Source organism: Camelus dromedarius, chromosome 5 (genome assembly GCF_036321535.1).
Source record: "Camelus dromedarius isolate mCamDro1 chromosome 5, mCamDro1.pat, whole genome shotgun sequence".
Classification (NCBI taxonomy): Eukaryota; Metazoa; Chordata; class Mammalia; order Artiodactyla; family Camelidae; genus Camelus; species Camelus dromedarius.
The window spans coordinates 10875060-10900611 of NC_087440.1; the positions used below are offsets into that span (position 1 = coordinate 10875060).

General features: G+C 33.7%; 1 protein-coding gene across 2 annotated transcripts in view; it reads left to right on the forward strand.

Moving 5' to 3' along the window:
- The window catches only part of RFX7 (regulatory factor X7), a 120929-nt gene that overhangs the window by 65143 nt on the left and 30234 nt on the right, over positions 1-25552 (forward strand). For both annotated transcript variants that reach the window (XM_064485574.1, XM_031452995.2), the window contains exons 4-5: positions 10180-10262; positions 11674-11796. In XM_064485574.1, the coding sequence (XP_064341644.1) occupies positions 10180-10262; positions 11674-11796 (206 nt within the window). The remainder of the gene's footprint in view (positions 1-10179; positions 10263-11673; positions 11797-25552) is intronic.

Sequence of the window (25552 nt, forward strand, 5' to 3'; positions counted from 1 at the left end):
TTCAAAAGAGCATTTTTGTATAGATTTTACTTGCCCTGGCAGGGGAGGTGGGGGAGTGCATGCTGACAAAGGGCTAAATTTAAACAGCTGGTTTTGTTTTTTGAGTATCACAAAAAATCATCTCTATAAGGCCACACCATTCATTTAGAGGACTCTGAACCTTTTATTGTTTTTTATTTACATCTAGTACATGAGTTATTTTATCTTTTAGTATGGGAGGATAATATAATGTGTTTAGTTTTTTTGGCTTTTCTCCTTTTAGAAACTCAAGTGGACTAAATTGCTACTAAGGCCCCAGTTTTGAGTTCTGGTTACTTTTCTCTTTCATAATTGTAAAGAATGCCCTAACCATTGTCAGCTAGCTTTCAGATTCATTTTATTGTCACAGAGAAGAATAGGAAAGAATACAGTGTCAATCTCTCACCCATTACCTGAAGGAATTCAATTTTCATTAGTATCTTTATATTCAGAGAATGACATAATACACAAAAATGTGTTCTGATAGAAAACAAATGAATTCTTATAGTATTCTGTTTTTTCTTTCTTTGCATTTTAAGTAATTTCAAACTTATAGAAAAGTAAGCTAAAGGAGAAAAAGAAGGAAAGGTTACTAGGAGTAGAGATAGGAATTAAAGAGCTAACTCTTTGTCTTCATGGCCTACACCTTTGTTGAGACTGTAGCTTTGTAATGTTGCAGAATCAATTAGGACAAATTCAACTTTTTGGAAACATAATTGTAACTGGACTTTCAGGGACTAGCCTTTCTTTCCATGCTAAAAAAAAAAAAAGAAAAAAAAAAGATCTAACCTTACCTTCTTGCTACAGCCCCCACCCTTATCCCCAATCACTAGTGGAGCCATAGGGTTTTTTTAAACAGCATACGGAAACATTGATGATAATCTTAGCCTAAATAAGCCAGCAAAATATTACCTGATCACTCCATAATGTTCACTTTTTGTAGAATTTAGCTATGGGCAAAAAAGTATTCTTCTTAGAGATGGCTCTCATTTGAATTTTATTTTAAAGAGACTCAGATCTATAGGTTTATGTACCCTCTGCCTGTTCAAACCCTAGCAATATGCCCTTGTCTCAGCATTTTATCCGTTGTTTTTTTTTTTTTTTTAGTCATTTGGGCATTTATGTAGCCGTGGTATTTGCTGCCATATTATTCATTATTTCGGTTTCAGATATTCAGCTTCCTTTTTATTAAGTCCTAAAAAAAGATCGAAGAGTACATTTTAGAGCACACTTATAAAAATCACCACATGGTTCTCATGGTGATTTAGAAAACTAAAAATTGCTGCAAACTAAGAATTCTAAGCAAAAAGCATTAAAAAATAGAGTCCTCATACCTTGACCTTTTTCTCTGTCTTCCTCATTCAATCCTGTGGAAGGACAGCTTTCACAACTGCTGGGGCCTGAGAGAATGTAATATCAGGTATGTTGATTGTTTCCATAAATTAAAAAAAGGCTGTAGAATAAGAGTCTACTTCCCCCCTTTCCATCCTTCTGTCAGTGGTGCTGGTGAAGAAAGAGGCCTTTTAGTAACTGTGGTCTTGAATCAGTGTCTCCTGACAGGAAAAAAAAAATTAGGATTTTTCGCATTTTGTTTTTCATTTTGTTTTTGTAGTTTTGTAGTTTACAAAATCAAGAGCAGACGAATTCGGATATGATTATCCTGTCATTGTATGTATTTTCCCTCCATACGTGGTAACTTATCTGAAGAAACAGTCAAGCTAGAGAATTTAAGTTTCTGGGTTTTAAGCTAACTACTCTAAGTACAAATATAAATTACAGCTTCTTTTAGAATCTTTTTCTGATACCAGTTTGAAAGTAAGGTTTGAAGGTATGGACATGTTGGACATTGTGGACATGTTACCCTGGTTGGTCATCTTCCATCAGAACTCTGCCTTTGTTAGCCTGACTAATTCATGGAAAGGTGTTTATACATCTTAACGAAAGAGTTTCAGCTTCTTCTGGAAATAAAGATAATGATCCATCAAGGATTTGCGTGAAAGCTTCTGAATTAAGTCTTTAATTGTTGCCGTCTTTATAAGCATCAACCCTTCCCTAGTTTTGTGACCTTGTTTAAAAGAAGACGAGTAACACTGAAGAGGAAAGTCTCATAGTAAGAAACACATCACTGCAAAGAAATTTATGTCAAACAGAAGAAATCCTTTTTTAATAATATTTGAGAAATTGTAGGGTAAACCTGATTCAAGAGGGTCCTTAAAAACAGGAGCAAATCTCTCCACTCAGACTACCTTGTAACTGTATCCTATGCCAGTAAATAGTGGGAACGTATTTCCTTACCATCTCCTTGAAGGTTGTTTTCAAGTTCTAATAATAAAACAATGAAAATTCTGCCTGGTTCTCTGTATTTTATCTGGTATGTTTTAGACAGTTCAAAGGAAGATGTCCTTAGCGGACAAGCAGAAACACTAAAAATTAAGTCAGTTTTTGAAATGTAGAATATTGTTTCAGAGGTTTTTTAGTGACAGAAGACAGGTGGAAAGTTACGCATATTTTTCCAAGTCCAGCCTGGGAAAAGCTTTTGTTTCTGACCTGTTCTGCTTAGATTGATTCCTTTCTCTCTACTATCACAATTGTTGTCAGAAATGTTTTCTAACTTCGATTTCATCTTGATGGCTCAGGAGGGAGTAGTATCTGCATTTTCTGCACTTTTCCTAAGGAAAGTCCATGAACATTGTCTTCAGTAACTTGTGGCCAAGTCTGATGCTCACGTATAAAACCTAGTAGCCTTGCTCTTACTGTGTATTTCTTAAGTTAGTGGAGGTTAAAAAACAGGCTAAATATTTCCTGAATTTCTTAAGATACCTTGCTTTTTCAAATAAAATAGTCTATACTTGTTGATAGAATTTGAATTATAAACTCCTTTGCCAGAACCTGATTTAAGCAATTATATATTTCAGAATAATATTTATGTAATAGTAATACCTTTCATAGATAAATTTTATAAATTGCTTTTTATCCTTACAAAACTTTTATGGGCATTTTGTCACTGTTTTACAGACTTGAAAATTAATGCTCATCTTGCCTGATATCACAGAGCTAACGGGTGGCAAATCTGGAACTCAGGTCCAGGACTTCTGATTCTCTATCGTATACCACTATATCCTGCTGTTTTAGATAGATTAGATTTGAAAGGTCCACCTATCAGACTCAAGTAGCAGCTGCTTTATTCATCTATAATATATAATATAGGTCCTTTATCTTATTAACTATTAATTTATTAGTAGAAGACTTGTCTTTTAGCCTCACATTTCTAAAAACTCCATCAAAGCTACTTTATTACTGTACTAATCAGTTACTGGGTAATATTCTTACATGAAAAGTCTATTTCACAAATTCAAGAAGGATCAATGAATCATACATTTTGTTTTGTGATCCTCTCAAGGATAAGTTGTCAGATTTTTTTCTCAATTAAATTCCAACTCAGTGAAAGTTGTTTTTAAATACTGAAAGTCAAAGTGGCATTATTTTTAACCTTTAATAAACAAAAATCCCACAATAGATGTGGCATGAAAATTAGAAGGGAATTGGTGAATTATTCAGTAAATTATAGTAGGAAAATTAGCTAACCATATGAAAAATTTTTAATTAGGTTTCTATTTCATAGCTTATAGAAAAAAATTTCAGTGGAATTAAATACTAAAGACCTAAATGTGGAAAACCAAACTTTAAGAAGAAAATATGGCACATCTTAATGACATTGAGATAGGAAAGGATTTCAAAATAAGACACAAGAAGCATAGATTATAAATGAAAAAATAGGTATATTTGATTGCCAGGAAACTAAGAGCTTTTCTGCATCTCAAGAGTCTAAAAACAAAATGCAAATACAAGCTACAACTTGGAGAAGGTATTAGCAGTTGTAAGCGATAGAAGATTAGTATACAGACTATATGATAAATATCCCCACTTTAAAATGTGTAGTTCTTGAGCAGTTGTTCTTCAGATGTGACCCTGTCTAGCAGTATCAGCATCACTGAGAACTCTTTAGAAATCCAGATTCTTAAGGTCCCTGCTCAGACCTACTGAATCAGAAACTCTGTAATCTTCAACAAGCTCTCCAGGTGATTCTGATGCATGATACAATTTGATGGCCATTATATTAAAGTAAACTCAAATGATAAAGCATGATATTCAGTCTCATCATCAGTCAAGAAATGTAAAATAAAGCAACAAGATACTTTTTCATACTTAAAATGTTAGTTAAAATCTTATATCTTAAGTTTTTACAAGGATGTAGAGAAATTATAGCATTGCTGTTGGAAATATAAATCGATATAACAGTTTGGGGGAGCCATTTGGGAATACCCAACAAAGTTGAAGATGTGCATCCTAGATGAGCAAATACTGTTACTTTTAGGTTGGTGCATGCCGTAGGAAAAAACCCTTGCACAAGGACACAACACAAGGTCACAGATAAGAATTTTCATTGCATCCCCCTATGAAATAATGAAACTTTATAATAGCTAATTATCTGTCATTAGAGAAATGAATAAACTAGTTTTAGTCCATATAACACTGTTGTATAATCTACTTAAAAGTCAAAGAATTCTGGACCAAATAGGGCAAAAAGTTAGCATCTTTTAAATATGGATAGTGATATATGTGTACCTACTTTGATACTTTGTATAATTTGAAATTTTAAAATAAGTTAAACACTATTCTAAAAATGAGTGAATGGAGCCTTTTGTGATTAGAGAGGAGCCCGTTTCCTCTCTTCACGTTTTTACCTGCATGTCTAAAAGATACCTTCATTTCTCTTGGAAGTGCTAGAGGGAAAGGTCTTACTTTCTGTATTAATCAGGATGGGCTAAGCTATGCTGCCATAACAAAGGAAGCCTGAAATATCAGTGGCCTAACCAGAAGAGCTTATTTTCATTCACATTATGTGCAGAGCACAAATCATTAAAGGACTCTGCTCCACATAGTCACTCAGGAACCCACATGACAGACATTGCCACGTTGTAGCCTCACCAGTGAAACACATGCCTCCACAGAGTGGGGGAGAGGATATGGAGGTGACACACTGATTATTAACTTTGTCAGCTGAGAAATAAAATATACTACTTGTGCTCAGTTCATGACCCTAAGCTAACAGCAAAGGAGGCTTAGAAATGTAGGTGAGCAGATGGAATATTTGATGACCTCTGTCTCTGTTCCATGTTCTCTTCACCACTCTACTTACACTTCATAGAAAGAATTAGATAGCTCCCTAGTGCTAGTCCCTTGTGTGAATAGTCTTTATCAGCCAAAGCTTCAGAGGGAAAGGGCATTGAGTGGTAGGATTCGAACACCAGACTCCATCTCAACCCTCCAGAGTAACTTGATCTTGTGTATTTTGTTTTACATCTTTATTTTTCTCTGCATCACATTGTATCAAAGTGAGTATTGAATCTTACTGTTTGCTACGAGCTTTTCTGTCCAGGATGTGAAAGAGTAAAGCACTGTCTAGGTCATTTGCAACATTAAGTCAGTAACATTGCGTTGTTTTCATAGCCAAAGATTCCGAAAAACCAGCTATGTAAATGTTATGCTTATATAAATGAGATGATTAACACACCAGGTCTGTTTATTTGGGAGTAAATGGAGGTTTTTTTACCCAAAATTCTCCAAAGTGGTTTGCTGGAATGTCTTTGATATCTAAATCAAACTTTAGTTCAAAGATTCCTTTTGGCTATCTTCTTGCAAAGATTGAAATGTGTGAGAGAGAAGTCCTCGTAAGTTTTCAGGCAAGATCTGCAACCACGGTAGTGGGAAATTATCACCTTAATTCATTCAACAGACTAGATTATATTTGAGGTTCCCCCTAAACTTGGAAACATTTTCAGTAACTTTGCTTTGAGAACTTGACTTCTTCAACTCAAGAAAATAAGACACTTAAGTCTAATGAATAGGGATGTTGATGTTTGTCATTTGAAGTGTCAGGTCAGATATTCAGATATGTCTACCAGATACACCAAGCTCTATTAAAAACTGTAATTTTTATTGTTGTAAAATACATACAACATAAAATTTACCATTAGTGATATTAAGTATAGTCACATTGTTATGTAACTATCACCTCTACCCAGTTCTAAAACAGTTTCATCATCTCAAAAGGAAACCCATTAAGCAGTCAATCCTCTTTCTCCCCTCCTCCCGGTCCTTGGCAATCACTAATCTCTCTCTCTCCCTGGATTTGACTGCTCTGGTTATTTCATAAGAAACGAAAGCACTTGAAATGTGGCTTTTTGTCTCTGGCTTTCGCTTAGCATAATGTTTTCAAGGTTCTTCCATGTTGCAGCATTTATTAATACTTCATTCCTTTTTATGGCTGAATTTTAAAATTATAATTTTAAAAAAATTTATGCAGTTGGTCTTTTTTCTAATGCTCTAGAAATAGAGTAACTTTGTCCTTCATTTCAGAAATTCAGCCAAACAAATTTCTTTTTGACAAGCAGTGAATCTCAATATGGAACAGAAAAATTTTATTCTTGACATTTAAATCTTTACAAAGTATATCAGATAATCTGATGTTTAACATACTTGCCACATGATACTCTTGCCTTGCTAATCAAGTAAGGTTAAGGTCTTCTATACCACTGGTAATTGTTTTAGAAGCCAGTGATTTGGAGTTTCAGATTTTCCAGAGCACTGTTTGTTGTAATAAGGGTTTTCTGATTACAGTGCCTTTTATAAAAAAGGAAAAAATATTAAGAAATGACTTTTATACAAATAGTGTTGCTGTTTTAAGTATTCATATTAAATAGATGCATTCTACATGGAACCTTGGCAGAAACACTTTAAAAAACTAATTAATTGTGTAATTCGTAATTCATACCGGTCAGTGTCATAACTCAAACAATGCAAAAGTGGGAGACAGTATCCAGTGATTAACAATTTCATAGCTTCTGCACATCTGAGAAAAGAGTGCTCAGTTGAATTACATCCTCCATAAGCACGTTTTTATAAGAGTTGTGCATGTGCCTATCTTAACAGTTGTCTTCTGTATCTTGAAAAAGTATTCTCCACATTTTAAATGTTTTATATTAGAGAATTCCTTAATGCACATTTATCAAATATATAGAGAGAGTACCTGTTACTTTTTATTTTTTGTTTTAGATGTAAGAGCATGCTTCTATGTTAGGTACTTACATAAACTGTCACATTAGTTTTTCTTATGTAATAACTTTTTATTTGTTTATATGGCTCAAATATATTCTTTCTTTAAAAAAAAAAAAAACTGTAAATGACAAGTGTATCCAAAACCAAAAATCCTCAAAGTGAACTGTGCCTTGCTGGTCTGGAATGCCATCACTAAACACTTGAATCGTTTTGTTCCCATTGGCTTCATAGAATTTTGGTATCAGTTTTAGTAAACTCTCCAAATTTTTCCTTCTGTGTGCTGAGTCCCACGTAACAAATGAAATAGTAATTGACAATAGTAAGTTTTCATTGTTTGAAAGGTAGGGTGAAAGGCAGTGGGTTTGATCTTTTTTAAAACTATTTTTCTGACATCCGTCTTTTTGGCACTTTATTCTAAGTTGGATTATCTTCTGAATCCCTTCTGGGATTTCTTCTCTGTTCTTTGGTCTAATATATATAAATCAAGGTTTCTCCAACAGTATTAAGTTTTTTTAATTCTTAGTCATCAAAAATGAGGTGGGTTTTTTTTGTTTTATAAGTGAAGTGTTATTGGCATAATACTTCGGGAGTTTCAGGTGTACAACATAAAGATTCAGTATTTGTATATACAGGCACACCTCATTTTATTGCACTTTGTTGCACTTTGCAGATGTCGCATTTTTTGTAAGTTAGAGGTTTGTGGCAAGCCTGCATTTTCAGATGATTGTTAGCATTTTTTAGCAATATGGTATTTTTTATTAACATATGTACATTGTTTTTTCAGACGTTGCTGTTGCACCCTTGATAGACTGTAGTATAGGGTAAAGATAACTTTTACATGCACTAGAAAAATTTGTGTGACTCATTTTATTATGATATTCGCTTTATTGGAGTGTTCTGAAACTGAGCCCGCAATACCTTCGAGGTATGCCTGTATTGCAAAATGATCACCGCAACAGTTAACATCCATCCCATAAAGAGCTAAAAAAATTTTTTTCTCGTGATGAGAACTTTTAAGATATACTGTCCTACCTACTTTCAAATATACGATACGGTATTATTAATTATAGCTGCTCATAATGATGCGGTTTTTTTGGTAACAGTCTATTTTAGATTTAATATGACAAGCACTGTTGGGATTAAGTGGGTGATGTTAATAATATTCAACAAGAAGTATTTTAAGAACTATATTTTAGGTAGATTCAAGTGGGAAAAAGAGGCAGGAAAAGCAGGTGGTTAGACATCTTTAGTAATTTAAGAGTCATTGTTAAGTTCCTTAAGGGCAAGGACAATTGTGTTGTTCATCTGTCTGTTTCCAGTCTTTGTAAAGGTTGTGATACACAGTATAAGTTCATAGTTACCGTAAATCATTTGTGGAACATGGCAGGAAATAAAATATATGAATAAATAAACAAGTAAATGAATTCTCCTTTATTTTTAAAAGAAAGTTAAAGACTTAGACTAATATGGTGGCTGGGAAAATAAAGAGACTGGAAGAACATGGTGGAGTTAAGAGGGCTAAGTAAAGGATTAGAGTAGAATACACTCAGAGCAACAAAATTAAGCAGACTCCAAAACAGAACACTGAGAAACTAGAGACAATAAGGTGTTAAGTAACAATTGAGAAAGGAAATGCCTGTGTGTGTGTGTGTTTTTGTTGTTGTTGAGGGGAGAGTTTACAGGATATTGCTGGTAAATCTATTAGGTCTTAGAACAAGAGCTAATTGGAAAATATTCCATAGACAGTAGAATGAAAACGATGTGGATTTGGGTGTTGATTGCATGTAACTGATAGATTAAATCATCCTATGGATAAATTCTAAGATTAAACTATTTTGTGGAGGAATTCTGGTGAGAATAAGAATAGGCTAAATTATATCATTTTAAGCTTTTTTTAAAAATTAGATCTGTGTTTAAGCTGTGCTTTATGTAAGAATAAATTCTGCTACCACGAATGCCAATAATCTGTCCATATTTTCAGTTTCAATGCAATTTAATTGTAATGAATTAGGCTACCAAAATTCTATTATATTTTTACTGCAGTAGGATTTTTGGCACATTTAAAGCTATCCTGTGGCAAACTCAGCCGGGAAAGATAACTACAGTCCTCTGTATAGCAGAAATTATTTTAAAGGGTACATTTCTAGACAAAAATGACATAGTTGCAGAACAGTAGTGATAGAGGATTTTACAAGTAGGTTCTCCAAATAGTAGCCACTGTTGCGAGTCAGAGAATAATTACATCTGCATAATGTGGAAAGGATTGTTGGTTGTGCTTTGGTACAGTTGGCCCTCTGTATCCAAGGATTCCACATTTGTGGCACCAATCCTAGATTGAATGTGATTCCTTGGATATGGAGGGACCTGTGGATAAGGAGGATTGACTGTACAGCACTGTTTTATGTAAAGGACTCGTGCATCCGTGGATTTGGGTATCTGGGGAGTGTTCCTGGTACCAATCCCCCACTGATATGGAGGGATGGCTGTATTTTTTAAACTTCAGTTCCACCCCAGGTGACAGTAGCATCATCAGTCACATGTTCTAGGCTTCTGAGAATTAGAAAAGGATCCTAGAAATCCTCATTCATTTTAAATTTCTAAGGAAGATTTGCCAGCACGTGGAAGCCTCGTAACCAGTTAAATGGTTAGGCCTAGACCAACTAATAAATAGTCTCTTGACTCCAGGTCTAGTACTTCTCCTGTAATATTGTACAGCCCTCCTTCTTTAATTGTGATTTAAAATGAGAAATTTTTGTCTGAGCATTGGTCTATGATTTTATTTATACCTAGAATATAAGAGTTAATAGTAAAGTACCATTTTTCTCTTATTGACCAACTTTTTATGTGCAATAAATGTATCAAGCAACCGTATTATTTTAGTGATGAGAAAAAAGCCTAGATTTTGTTTTCTTTGGCAAATGATTCATTCCATCTGGTTTAAATTTAAACAGTCAGTATTTTTTAGGGAGGTGATAGTAAATTTTGTTGAGGGAGAAACAAAAATTTTTTAAGTGATCTTTTCATTTTAATCCTTTTAACCAGCAAGAAGTTGAGAAGTTTACAGACCTAGAGAAACTCTACCTCTACCTTCAGCTGCCTTCTGGTCTCAGCAATGGAGAGAAAAGGTATATTTCTTCTTAGCTCTGCCTTAGTTACAGTATTTGTGTGTATGTGTTGTGGTTGTCATTATTTTACACTCTTCCTAACGTCTTCACAAAACGGAATGGCAAAACAATAGATCTTTTTTTAGTCTTTGATCATACTGGTTAAGTGTTTACCCATAGTTTTTGCTGATTCATTTACATACCTGGGTAAATGCTGCAAAATGCGATTTTACTTAGTACGTTTTATAAGCAGATCAATATATTTATGCAGTGTGGAAGATTTTGAAAATTGAACAGGAAACCAAAGAAAAAACAGATAACTAATGTGAGTAGTAAAATGCAAGAATTTTTTTAGATGCTGTCAGGTAAGCAGATCATAGAATATAAAAAAGTGAATTGCCTGTATAACATGAATTTGTGATTAATGTATGATGTTTTAAGTGCTTAGGCGTATTATTGTGCTTTGTTTAGAAAAATATTTAATAATCTCATTTAGAAAATAGAGAGAGAAGTTGTTGGTTCCTGCATTCTGTTCTTAAAAGAATTTCTTTATCCTCTTTAAGTATTTCTCAGAATTCATTTCATTCATGTATTTTATACTTAACATTCTATTACTTTAAAATTGTGTACAAAAAGAAATGGAATGAAAAATTTGTTGCTTGTTTCCTCAGACCAAATTTTTGTGACTATTTTAATAGTTTTCTGTCTAAGAAACTTGCTCATAAATTTCTTTGGAATTACATAAATTACTGCTTTTGTAGCTGACAGGAATGTCAGAATCAGTAGGGGAGCTTCCCTCATGCTATCTTAGATGTCCTTTTCATGGAATTAGTTTGTAAGTGACACTGCCATTTAATAAAAATGTATGATGTTTAGTGGAGGTGTTGGCCTGTAAAGGAGGCCCAGTTATAGGAGGGACCGTAGAGGTAGATTTGTCCTTTAAGGATCACTCCAGTGTGACTTCCGTTCTGGAGCCATAGAGTGCTTCAGTGAAATTTCAAGGTAGGTACTTAATGCTAAGCAGGTAGAAAATAAACAATTTTCCCTCTGACTTTCATTTTAAAGTTTCGATGATTTGGTAAATTTAGGCAAATGAACAGGAAGTAAGTGAGCAAATATCCCCTTAGAGGTAATTTTGGCCAAAACAGATATCTTGTTTTCAGTACTCCATCACCTCTGCCACTTTAGAGACCATGGGGATGGTTAGAACAGGGCAGTAACTTCAGTAGGACACTAGCTATGAAAGTGGCTCACAGCCCCTGGTGGACAATTTGTATTTCGGTAACGGCATATACTTTATGTCCTGAGTTTGGTTTGGCCTTGTATAGTGTGTTTACACACAATCCTTTAGTGAAACACTTGGGCCTGGCTCAAAAATTATCAATGAATTGCTGTCTAGTTCAGCTAAAACATGTTTTTGTTTTATGATTAGTGATCAGAATGCCATGTCATCTAGTCGGGCACAGCAAATGCATGCCTTTTCCTGGATTCGGAATACCCTAGAGGAACATCCTGAGACTTCACTGCCCAAACAGGAGGTCTATGATGAGTACAAGTAAGTATTATGTCAAATAGCTGATGTTTTAAAGAGCTTAAGTACTATACTTGGCTGCAATGATTTGTCTTACCATTGGTGAATATCATGCTGGTTTATGGGAGTTTAACTTAGAAATCTCTAAGATTCCTTCCATCTCTCAGCTTCTCTGGTACCATATGTAATAAAGGACAGGATTACTGAATAAAAGGATTTGTCTGGGGTTCTTCTGGATGTTAGGAGAGATGTCTGAGGGTAGGGTTGCTAATGGAGTAGGGTTGCTAAATAAGAGGATTCCTATAGAGTTCAGGACAGTAAGGCAATAAATAAATCAGTGCTTAAGGAAAACCTAAAACATGTTTTTTATTTAGACTTCTTAAAGGCCTTTTTCATGAATCCAAAACTTCTCTGATACTTCTCTGTACTAACCTGAGGAAAAAGTGAGTTTCTGGAATGTTGTGAATTACTCACTCGTAGATGAAGGAGCTCAGTAACTTGCACCTATAAGACTACTCAAATAATTTTGATTGTACAGATAATTTATTTAAACACAGGAAACAAAAATATAGAGGGTAATGGGCCTTTCTGAATAGAGAAAAGTTAATAGATGCTAAATCTAGTCTTGTTTAACATTTTATAATTGATTTGGAAGAGGGAATTTGTTCTGGCAGAGTAAAGTAAACCAAAATTTTCTGGGTGTTGAAACATTAAACCAAGGAGCATCTATTTGTTGTTCTTATACAGTTTGGAAGAAAGGTGTCAAATAAGTGTTGCTGTTAACCAGTGTAAGATGATGCAAAGAACTACACTCACTTACTGGGAAGATTATTGGTATCTAGGAAGAAAACTTTCTCCCCTCATTCAAAATCCTGATTCCCTCACTTTAAAAAACATAATGGAGCTGGAGAAAACCTAAAGAGAAATGTCTGAAATGATCAAGGGAAGAAAGTTAGACTGAAGAGCTTTAGATTTTTTCTCTTCAGGAAGATTAAAGCTAAGAGTGCATGTAATCCAAGTCTGTAAAGTTCATTCTCCCCATCTACAGCAGTCTGTTGAATACCGTGCTACGTGCCATCTCAGACCCTGATATAAGTTCTGAGGATACAATGAATAGGACACAGCTTCTGCCCTAATCAAGAATATGAAAATATATATAGTAAGCATGAATTTTTCACTAAATTCAAGTTAATTAAAGAAAGATAGCCTTATGAAACTACAAAGAAGCAAATTTAAATTTATTAAAAGTTTATTAAAACCAGGCAAATGTGTGATATAAAGACCCCTGGATTGAGGATCAAGAGAATAGATCTTCTCTTAAACTCATGTGATCTGAACATGTGTTTTAACCACTCTTTGTCAGTTGCATTATCTGTAAAATGAGGTACTTGAAGAAGTATGAGGTTTCTTTTAGGTCTAAAATTCTAAAAGTTGTCTGAGATAGGACATGTTGAGGAAATAGTTTTCGAAAGATGTCTTGTGACTTTCCCAAAAGGCAAATCAAGCAAATTAATGCAAGACATTTCCATAGTGAGTTAATAAGAGAACCCAGGATAGTCATGTATTTTTGAAGTGATGTCCTTCCACTGCACACCCTTTGCATCACCATTAAAGGCAGCATGCCGCATTTGCGGAACTGTGACTCTGAACCATTAAAGCAGTCCTTAAGTTCCTAAAAGTTTCCTGCTTTGGGCAAGGCATAGTTGTATTTTTCTATAATATTTTTCTATGAAATTATGTTCTAAGGTCCCTGTAAATTCTTACAATTTTTTTCACTGATCAAAGATTTTTTCCTAAACAAAAGAGAACCCAGCCTTTAACATCATTCTGGGGCACGGAATGAGAGCTCCAATTTTGAGCAATTAATTTGTAATTCAGTAGAGAGCAATTGAGGTAAAAAGAAATGACTTAGACTAGAGTTTAAACAGGAAGTAATCAGTAAGGGAAATTTTTGATAATAATGTGACTAGGAAAGAAATACCAGTTCTGTTCATGGAATTTGAAAGGATTATGCTAATGATTGTCACTTTGTATAATCAGTGCAGTACTATACTACAGGACTGCAACTGAGTTTGGATATTTTAGTTCAAAAAACATTTCACTAAAAATATACTTTATTTACTGTTGTATTCTACACAGTGTTTCCACATAGTAGGCACTAGTTTAATATTGAGTAATTAGAAAGGAATCTGATCCCTGACCTTGATAACATTTCAGTGTTAAAAGACTTCGTAAGTCTTCTAGTGCACTCCCATCCCCATTGTAGAGATGAAATATTCAACCTCAAGGAAGTTAGGTGACTCTTCCAGCATCCCAAAATTTGTCAGGGTTGTTGAATACAAGGCTAGAAGTCAGATTCCATGAGTAGTAGTTCATAATAGGTGAGAAGGTGAACTTGTTAAGTTGGAGTGCTATCAAGCTTAGTGGGTAGGATAGGTTGAGTAGTTAGAAATAAAGTTGTCTAGAACTTCCACCTTGCGTGAGTAAATAAGCTGCGCATGTGTAAATGTGTTTGTATTCAATCAGTATGTGTGCATACAAATAATATGAGTGGAAGAGACACAGCACAGTAACGTCTGTTAGTAGCAGTCCATGTGCTCAGAGGGAAGTATGTTTGTGTTTCCACAGAATTACTGCATGTCGGAGCTCCAAGCTAGTGTCTCATTTGACTGTACATTGCCTAAAACCATAATTTGCTATGTGGATTTAAATAACTTGAGAGAAAAATGTAGGAAGACTAGAGACAGGCAAGAAGTAGATCAAAGTATTAGGAAATAGCTGCTTAAATTTTTTTTAATATGTTATTTGAAGAAAGCAAAATGGAGTATAGCTATGTTTTTTTTTTTAATGACAGGAGGTTTAAATTACAGAAGGAAAGATTTCAATTAGACATAAATAACACTTCCTGCCAGTAAAGATTTTTAGAGAAATTTTGTCCTTTCCTAAACGCCTTTTAGACTAGTCATCTTCCAATTTGGAGTGCCTTAATGAGGTTTCCTGAATAAAACTTAATGTAGAATGACAAATCTTAAATTGTAACTGTTCTAAATATTCATTGAAAAAAATATTATTAATATGAAATATACCTTTATTTTAAGCTATTCCTTTTGCATATTGACCCTGGTATAATTCATTGCAGTCATGGTTAGGTATATTTTTGTGACAATCACTTCAATAACCAATAAAATCAAAATTCCTTTGAGAGAAAAAAATGAAGATATAATCTAAGACAGTGTGGTTTCTTTTAACGGTATTTTTATGCCAATTTAAGATATTAATAGAATCAAAAGGTTTAAGGGAGTTTCAGCGTGCAAAGACAGTTTGATTTACAGACCATTTTGGACTTTTATATTTGTTGAAACTTTTGAAATCTGATAATCACATGTGTTTATGAAAATGATGATTAATGTGTTTATTTTTCTAACTAGAAAAGTAATATGTATTCATCATGAAAGTTTTAGCAGTTGGTCATAAATGTGTAAAAAAGAAAATATTTTTCGTAATGCCTTCTTGTCATGTATAATGTTCATGCTAATGTTCAACCAAATTTGACCCCACTGTTTACAAAGTTGAATGGGAGAACAATTAGAAATAACACTACAGTGAACATTTTTGACTATATAATTTAGATTATTACAACTGGGATTGCTGTCTTATGAACCTTTACATATTAAGGATATTAACTATGAAAAATGTAAACATTTTTTCAAAACTAGTTTATTATTTAATTTTAATTTTTGTGTAAGTAGTCTGGTCTGTGTACTTTCTTTGCACCTTGTGACACTGCTGTTTTGCTTAGAAAGAACTTCCCCATACCACTAGCAGCTGAATACTTACATGTATTTTTCCTAGATATTATTTACTTCATTTTTCACATACAACCCTTAATCCATCTGGACTAAATGATACATTTATTTTGATAAATGCCATAAGGTAAGGGGCTAATTTTAGTTTTTTCCAAATGGTTAATTAATTATCTGAGTCTTATTTGCTGATTTTTTTTTTCTCTTAGTACTTATCTATCATGTAACTTTTACCTTACTACAGTCTTTTGGACTTAATTTTTTCCTTTGTATTTTTTATTCTTATTCTAGTACCATACCACTTTTAAGTATTTTAGCTATTAAATCTTTAAAAAGCTGGGAGGACCATTCTTCTTCCTTCATTATCCTTGTTTTTCAAATTTTTCCATGATTTTATTTTCATACCAATTAATTTTTTCCATATAAAATTTGGAATCAGTTTTCTAACTTTTTTAAAACGAGAAACTTCAAAGGAATTTCAATTTAGAAAACATTAATGTGAAATTTTACTTTAGAAAAATTAACTTTGGGGCTAGAAGTATGCTTCTTAATTAACATCTTTCTCATGCCCTTTAGTAAAGTTTTAGGTACTTTTCCTTCAATTAAGTCTACTTATTTTCCTTCAGTTTATTCCTTACAAATGTTTATTGTGTTATATTATGAAAAATATATTTTACTGTTGTTTTATTATTGGTTTTGGTTTGTAGGATATCTGTAGACTAGTATTTATGTTGCACATTTTATATTTACTGAACTTTGTTTAATCCTAATTTTCCAATTGTTACTTTTGACCCCTCTGGTTACAGTTTATCCTGTGTATCTTCCTTATTCTCTTTATTTAATTACATTTAATTGATTTTAATCTGATTTTAAATAATAGCAATGATAGGTGTCATTTCCTCTTACAGTTCTTTGATGTTAAGGATGTATCATTTATAATTGACCAAGATTTTATTTGCTGTTTTATGAGAAATGGATATTGAAATTCATCAAATGCTTTTTGGGCATCTGTGAAGATTATTCAGTGCTTCTACTTTGACCTATTGATGGGATATATTATATAAAGATACTACCTAACGTAGACCCTTCTTTTATTCCTAGTATTCCCTCTTGCTGTCAAGATGTGTAATCTTTTAACATACTGTTGATTTCTGTTTTCAAGTATATTATTAAGGATCTTTGCATCTATACTCATAAGTGAGTTTGGTCTGTAATTAGCTTTTTTTGTGCTAGTTTTGTCAGGTTTTGATATCAGGGTTAGGCCAGCTTCGTAAGTGAATTGGAACTCTTTCCCTAATTTTCTGTGCTCTGGAACAGTTTATATAGCATGGGACTTACTTGTTCTTGAAAGTTTTAAAGAACTCAACTATAAAACCATCTAGGCCTGGAGCCTTTGTTGGAGGTAATTCTTTGACAATATTTTTGTGGGGTTTTTTGTTTTTTTTTTTTTTTTTTGGTTAGTTTTTTTACTTCATAAGTCAGTTTTTGTAATTGGTTTTTCCTGGAATTCATTCAGATTTTTCAAGTGTATTAGTATAGCAATACATATATTATTCTCTCATAAATTGAATATCTTCTTTATCTGTTACATCCTTTTTCATATTTCTTGTTTTGTTCAGTTGAATTTTCTTCTTTTTTTCAAATTATACTTAGCTGTAGTTTATTTTTATTGGTTTTCTTTTTTCAAAAACTAAGATTAATATGTCAGTTTTATTTTTTTGTCTGATGTCTCGTTTTTAGGTGTGTTTATTTTTGTTATCCTGATTTTCTTGGGTTTTTTTTTTTTTTCCTTTTTAAATGGAATGCTTATTTCGTTTTCATTCTTTTCATATTTAAGATAAGAATATTTATATCCACAAATTTGCCTTTTACTATAGTTTTGGCCGTATTCCTTAGGTATGGATACAATTTGTTACAATTACGATTATTTTCTAATAGTGTGTGGTTATAACTTTGATTTCTTCTTTGACTCAAAATAGTTAGAAGTGTTTTGTTTTTTTTTTAACTTTTCATGTGCTTGAGGGAGTTGGGTTTTTTTTCCATTTGGTTTTGTACTTTTTCAATTTCTAGTTTTATTATTCTGTCAAAGAATGTGGCTTACTCAATTTCTGATTTTTTACATTTGTTGAGGTTTACTTTTAGCTACATTATCAGTTTTTACAAATATTTCTAGACATTCTCTTTATTCACACTGTATATTGACTATATATTGATAAGCACTAAATCCACTTTCCTATGATTTTCAAATCCCTCGATTCTGTAAAAAATTCTTACTCTTTTGTTTGCTTAATTAGTTGAGCATGAGTAGTGTGTTAATCTCTTACAAAGGTGACATTTGTCGCAGTTCCTCGTAGTATTCTTCATGGGTTTTGTTTCAAAGATCTTGGGGATGTTAGACAAAAACGCTCATGATTATGTATCTTTATTATAGTATTTGCTTATTGTCAACAAAAAAATGATTCTGTGTCATATTAAATGTATTTTGTCTTAAATTCTCCTTTGATATCAGTATTTGCAACCCATTCTGGATATCTTTCTAGTATATGTATGTATTTGTCCATCCTTTTATTCTTACCATTTATGTCATTTTGTTTTAGGCAGTTTTCACTGTTATGTTTCTAAAGTTTTTAATCTAAAATTGTCCGTGGTTTTAATATCTGACTGATAGAAGAAGCTGGTGGGATGAACCAGTTCCAAAACTCTGGTGTATGCAAACACTTAGCAACAGAGGCAGCAGCAACCACAGCTCAGCTCCTGCTGCTTTTTCCTGCTGCATGATAGAGAAACACGAGCATTAATCTTAAGTGGAGTTCTTACTAACTAATATATAGCCTGTTATAGCATTCCTGAAAATTTGTTTGCTTTCATTCTGGGTAGAGCCACAAATGTTCAGATTTGTAAACTTGACAACTTTGGCTGCAGTGTTTCCTGGTACACAAATGTTCTCTTCATATGCTTTTTTAAAAAAAAAAATCTATTTGATATTTTAAGGAATATGATTGTTTTAATTTTTTAGTTTGTGTATAATCATTAGCTTTGTATGTGTGATACTTTTGTGTTTTCTAATAAAGTTTGTAATTTCTGTTGTATTAATTAATGTATGTTAAATTCTTAGTACAGCCTTGAAGATAGAAATAGATTCTAGTAACGTATTTGTTTTAAGAGCTTTAAAATAATGAACATTTCATAACTTAAAAGACATATAAATGTTTTTCACCTACCTAAAATCTAGGTCAGGCTTAAGCATATGTGCAGGGTAGATATTATTTCTGGTTTATGGATGAGGTCCTTATGATACAGAGAGTGAACTGCTCTAGACAAATCTGAAACTGGATTTTCTGACTTCAAGGCTGGGCTCTTTTTGCATTAATCCCTATTACCTCTAGAAACTTGTTCCAACTGCTATTATTTTAAAATTAAAAATTTTAGAGTAGCATTTGCCAAGCCTTAATTGTATTTTAAATATTTTTAACTGATTGGAAATAGTAAACTAAAACATAAAAGTGATCAATTTTGGCATTACTAATTTTTTGTTCACATCTGACAGGTAAATATGGATATTAAATATGCCTTAAGATATAAATCAGTTTAAGATTCTTATCATTTAAGTTTGCATTAATAGTTTTAATGTCTGAGTTGGTACCCTAAATACATTGTCTAGCCTTTAAGTTACTATTTTTCAGGTTAAGTTTCGGTTTTTTTCTTGCTTCCTTGGTGTGGCCTGTCTCACAGCAGTCCTTATCTCAGTTTTCTCTTTTACTTGTGTTTCCAGTGACTTGACTCTTAAGGGCAGAGTTGATAGTCTGTCGTCTCTATGTTTCTGACCACTCGTACTTTCAGAGAGTCCTCATTTGCTCTTTCCCTCCTCAACTCTTTACAGTAGTTAATAGAAAGAGCACTGGTAGCGCAGTGGCAGAATAAAGCTAGAATTGTAAATATTATATCGGGAAAGGAACTAGTTCTCTTATTTGACGTATTTGTAGAGACGGCTCACTGACTCGTCCAAAATCACACCAACTGTACATGTTACAGTCGTGAGACTACAAACCAAGTCTCCTAATTTAAAATCAGTCCTTTCCAATAACTCCAGCCATGTAAACTGCGTGTCCATGAAACCAGTTATTCTGTATGTCGAATCTTTCAGTTATCAGTTCCTCACCGCTCTTAATACCTTAACGTTTTTGTCTGCCCCTAACGTGACTTGTGGCGATTGGTAGGCACTGAGTACTTTACTTTTAGCTAACGCTATTACAACTTCAGCATTACCATTCCTGAGGACAAAGAGATCGTGGCAGAAATTAATAGTGCTTTACTGCAATCAACAAATTAAAATAAATGACTTAAAAATAAATTAATTTGAGTGCATTAATTCATCAAGCACTATATACACACAATCCTGGCCCTCAAATAGGAGAAATAAGCCAATAAATAAGTGGGTGCAAAGAAAAAATTACTAGCTCAACTTGGTGGTTTGAGGGGAGGCATCATAGAAGAGGTCACTTGTGTACAAACAAGTTTACGTAGCAGACTACGGAGTCAGAAGAGCATTCTAGGTGGAAGGTGCAGTACTTAATGCAGGAGGATTATAATCAGAGTTCAAGAGAAGGTATCAGAAACTAGGCCAGAAAAGTTAGACTTCTTCCATATGTGGATTATTCAGGGCCACTGGAAACTTAAGCAATAAAACAACATGTCAGAAAGTGAGAAACTGCAAGGCGAAGGAGAGAATTGGTATTCAGGAATTAGGAACAAGGGGAGCAAGAGCCCTCCAAAAATGAGAAGGAATTTAAAACAGAAACAAGAAAGCAATTTTGCGTCATAATGTGAGAAAAGAGATTATTTTGAGAAGGGAATTCACTCCAGTCTCCTGTCTCCGGCAGTCTAAGAGGAAGATAAGAAAAAAGTCCATTATTTGTCAATTAATAGGCCGCTGGAATCTACAGAGCAGTTTACCTATTGTCTTAGGGAGTGAAGCCTGATTTCAGTGCCATAAAAAGTAGATAGGTGGTAAGTAAAGACCTTGAGTAGAGACTGATTTTTAAAGGGTTGGAAAAATAAAAAGTAATGAGAAATAGCGGCATAAGGTAGTGAGAGCAGATTTTTTTTTTTTTAGCCTCATCCATTAGGGATCAAGTTCATTTTTATATAATAGAACATCCAGGGAACAGTAGATGCAAGAAGAAAGAATTCAGTTTTCCTTTCACCAGCTGTGTAGTATCAACAGGGATCCAGGCTCCTTCTAAATCCTGACTCCACCACTTGTGGTCCTTAGCCTGGTTTTACATGTTGCCATCCAAAATGAGCTACTATGGCTAATGGGAGAAGTAAGTGACTTTAGAACTCAGGTGCGTTAAGAAAGGGAGGAAAAATTAAAAAAATAGATAATTTTTTTTTAAAACCTTGCACTAAGCCTTGCTTATAGTATAATATTTCATGTATTATTTTTATTTGTGGTAAAATACACATGTGAAATGTAAAATCATAACCAATTTTAGGTTGAGTTGGGTAGTACTAAGTGTACCCATGTTGTTGTGCTGCCACACCACCATACAGGCACAGAATTCTTTTCTTGCAAAACTGAAGCTCTCTACCCATTAAACAGTAATTGCCCATTCCCTCCTTCGTCCTCCAGCCCGTGGTAGCCATCATTCTGCTTTTCTGTGTCTCTGAGTTTGACTATTCCAAGTACCTCACATAAGTGTGATCACACAGCACTCTCCTTTTGTGACTAGCGTACTTCACTCAGCATAACGTCCTCAGGATTCATCCATGTTGGAGCACGTGTCAGAATATTCCATTTTATGTATACACCACATTTTGTTTATCCGTTCTTCCACTGATGGGTACTTTGGTTTCTTCTGTCGTTTGGCTGTTGTGAATAATGCTTTTATGAATATGGATGTACAAGTATCTCTTCAAGACCCTACTTTCAGTTATTTGAGGTATATGCTCAAAAGGGGAATTGCTGGATCATACGGTAATTCTATTTTAATTTTATGAGGAACTATCATAATGTTTTTCGTAATGACTGCACCAGCAGTGCACAGGGTTCTCCGTATCATTCTCAACACATTATTTTCTGGGGTTTTGGATAATGGCCATTTTTAGTGGGTGTGAGGTGGTATCTCATTGGGGTTTTGATGTGCATTTCCTGAATGATTAGTGTTATCGAGCATGTTACACACAAATATGCTTATTGGCCTTTCGTATATATTCTTTGGAGAAATGTGTTCACGTTCTTTTGTCCACTTATTAATTGGGTTGTTTGTTTTTATGTTATTGAGTTGTGGGAGTTCTTTATATATCCTGAATATTAACCCCTTATCAGATATTTAAATTAATTTGTTTTTAATTATGTGAATAATACATAATCATATTCATGATAATAAATTAAAACAGTCTATATAAGTATAGCATCAAATTAAAATTGTTCTTCATTCCTTCCTTCATTGCACTACCCTCCCAAGATTTAAATATTCTTAACAGGTTTATCTTTCTGTTCTTTTTTTCTGTACATATGAGTTCTGTCAGTCATAAATTTTTTTAATTAAAATGGAACTATACATATTGTTCTTACTTTTATCACTAAGCAATATATCCTAGGCAGCTTTCTTTATCTATATATGTAAAGTTATTACACACTTTTTTTTTTTACAGCTGCACAGTATTTCATAATATAAATGTTCCATGGGGTGTGTGGGGGGGGGAGTGTTTAAGCCCTCTATTCATAGGCACATAGGTAGTTCCCAATTTGTTTGATACTGAAAAAAATACTATACTCAGCAGCTTTTAATTGTGTATCTTGGTGCTTATATGAAAGTAACACTGAAAGTTAGACTACAGTTGGCCCTTGAACATTGCAGAGGTTGGGGTGCTGACCCCTGTGCAGCCAAAAATCCACTTACAACTTCACACTCGGCCCTCCGTATCCGTGGTTCTCCATCTGCAGATTCAGACAAGCAGGATGGCATAGTACTACAGTAGTATTTCTTTCTTTTTAAAATCTGCATGTAAGTGGACCCATGGAATTCAGTCTCATATTGTTCAAGGGTCATTGGTACTTAGAAGTGGAATTATTGGAGTAGAAGTTACAATTTTATCAGTTTTAATTTTTGAATGATTATATTCACATAATTGTAAATCATGAAGCATAAAAAGTAAACAAGGAAGAAATTCCATCTCAGCTTTGCCTTTCAGCCATCTGTTTTTTTAATCTTCCTAGGCAAAAGCTCCTGTTATTTTTTTCCTATCATTCCAGCAGTATTTGGTAATAGTGTACGAGTAAGCACTATTACATACTTTTCCCTTTCTTCACACACTATCTACATGGTTTTGTACTTTGCGTTTTTTCACCCATCAACATATCCTGAGATCTTTGCAAAACCGAACATAAATTATTAACTATTCTAATACACTGGCACTCCTCGTTTTACTGTGCTTCACTCTTTTGGGCTTCACAGACACTGTTTTATACAAATTGAAGGTTTGTGATGACCCTGTGTTAAGCAAGTCTCTTGGCACCATCCAGCAGCATTTGCTCACTTCATGTCTCTGTGTCACAGTTTGGTAATTCTCACAGTATTTGAGACTTTTTCATCATTATTATAATTGTTACAATGAGCATTGATCTTTGATATTATTACTGCCACTCACTGAAGCCTCAGGTAATGGCTAGCATTTATTAGCAATAAAGCATTTTTAATTAAGGTATGAACATTGTCTTTTAGACAGTGCTATTGTATACTTAACAGACTACAGTATATCATAAACAACTTTTATATGCACTGGGAAATGAAAAATTTTGTGTGACTTGCTTTATTGCAGCATTTGCTTTATTGTGGTAGCCTGGAGCCAAACCTACAGTATCACTTAGGTATGCCTCTAAATAATTACAATTAAATAATCATAGTCATTCTTAATTGTGGATGGGCTCATCTCATTCTATCACATGAATCATTATGTATTTCGACCTCAGTTGATGGACATCTAGGTTGTTTCTAGCCTTTTGGTAACACTAACAATTCTGCTGTGAATGAACACACGTATGTAGATCAGTACGATAAATTCCATGACATAAAATTACTAAGGACTTGTGTTTTTGTAATTTGGGTAGAAGTTACCTAACACATGGAGATGTAAACATTTTTTGGTCTTTATTTCGTTTCCTGCATAATCACTCTCTCTTCGGAGTTTTTATTGTTAATTTTTTTTGTCTTCCTTCATGTTGGAGATTTTCTTCAACATGTCTAGTGCTCTTTGTTATCTGTTCATATTTTTAAAGACAAGCCCGAGCTTGCCTGCTGTTGGGCTTTACTTTCAGGTGACCAACCTTTATTTTAAGAGATTTCTGAGTATATGTTCTCCAGACATCACTCTCTTCTTCAGAAGGATTCTTCTAAACTTCTGCTTAGGGAGCATGACTGCCTACTGGTAATAGTTCTGGACCTTGCACAGAGGAGGGAGAAATGGACTATTCTGGTAGCAGACTTTTAACAAATCTGCACAACTACTATGTTCCCCTTTCCCCTCCTTCTTACCACCCAAATGGGCTTGAGATTCCCACCTCATCTGTTGCTATCTCTTAACTACCACCCACTCCTTTTAAATTTTTCCGAAGTGTTATGTTACTACCTGGGGAGATGATTCCTGACCCTTGTTACTCTGTGCCTTGAGGGGTGGGAGCATTTATTCCTACATTAACTTTTTCTTAAGCATGTGATTTTTTCTTCATTTACTTTGGCATTGCTGTAAGTGTAACACAGCATATGATTGTGTAACTGTCTCAAGTTTTCTGACCTCCCAGATTAATTTTAAATCCCCATAGGAACCTAGTACCTAGGAAACACTTTTAACAGTTTAAATGAATATCCTTACAGCCTAAGGCAGAATAAAAGGCTAGGTGTGCTACTTAACATCCTGCAAAGCACAAGACAGCCCCTACAACAAAAAATTAACCCACCCCCAAAATGTCAGTAGTGTTCATTGGAGTTATTACTCCATCTGCGAAATTTTTTGATTGTTCATGCAGATACTCTGCATTCTCTAGAGACCCTTGGAGACTTTTTTTTAGCATGGAAGATCTAAATATATATTGATAATAGTGAATATCACTGATACTTTAAATTTCTTTAAAACCTTAAATGTCCTTAGTTTTTTTCTTGGTATTTATTAGTTATGTGACTGATAAACTAGCAGCAAAGAAGTACTTAATGTGCTAATACACTCGATCCTCTTTTATAAAGCTGGTTAACCAAATTAGCCATCTGACTGTAACAAAATGATAATAATCAAGACCCTTTGTGTTTATTTCATTGCATGTTAGATGGGCTCTTTTATCAAATAGCTGTTTTGTTGGTCGGAAATTAAAACTAATTTGAAAAATATATAAAAAATTATTCAAATTTAATTAATGTATTGAAGTGTCTAATTTTTAATTATTGCTTCCTAACTTCAGAAAATTCCATTCATCGGTTAATGAACATTTGAGTTGGTTACACTTTGGGGTATTATAAATAAGATTGCTGTGAGCATTTGTCTATACATTTTTGCATGGCATGTGTTTTCATTTCTCTTAGACATATATCTAGAAGTGGGACTTCTGGATCATATGGTAACTCTGTGTTTAACTTTGAGGCGTTACCAAACTATTTTCCAAAGTGGGTACACCATTTATATTCCTGTCAACAATGTAGGAGGGTTGCATTTCTCCACATCCTCACCAACACTTTCTTTTATAGCCATTCTAGTACATATGAAATAGTAGCTCATGGTTTTGGTTTGCATTTCCCTGAGAGTATCTTTTCCTGTGCTTATTGACTGTTTGTTCCTTTGGAGAAATATTTATTCTTTTCCCATTTTTATTTGTTATTTGTCTATATTATTTAGTTGTAAGTACTCTATATTTATTCAGAATAATAGATCCTTATTAGATATATTATGATTTGCAAATATTTCTCTCACTCTGTGGCCATTCTTCA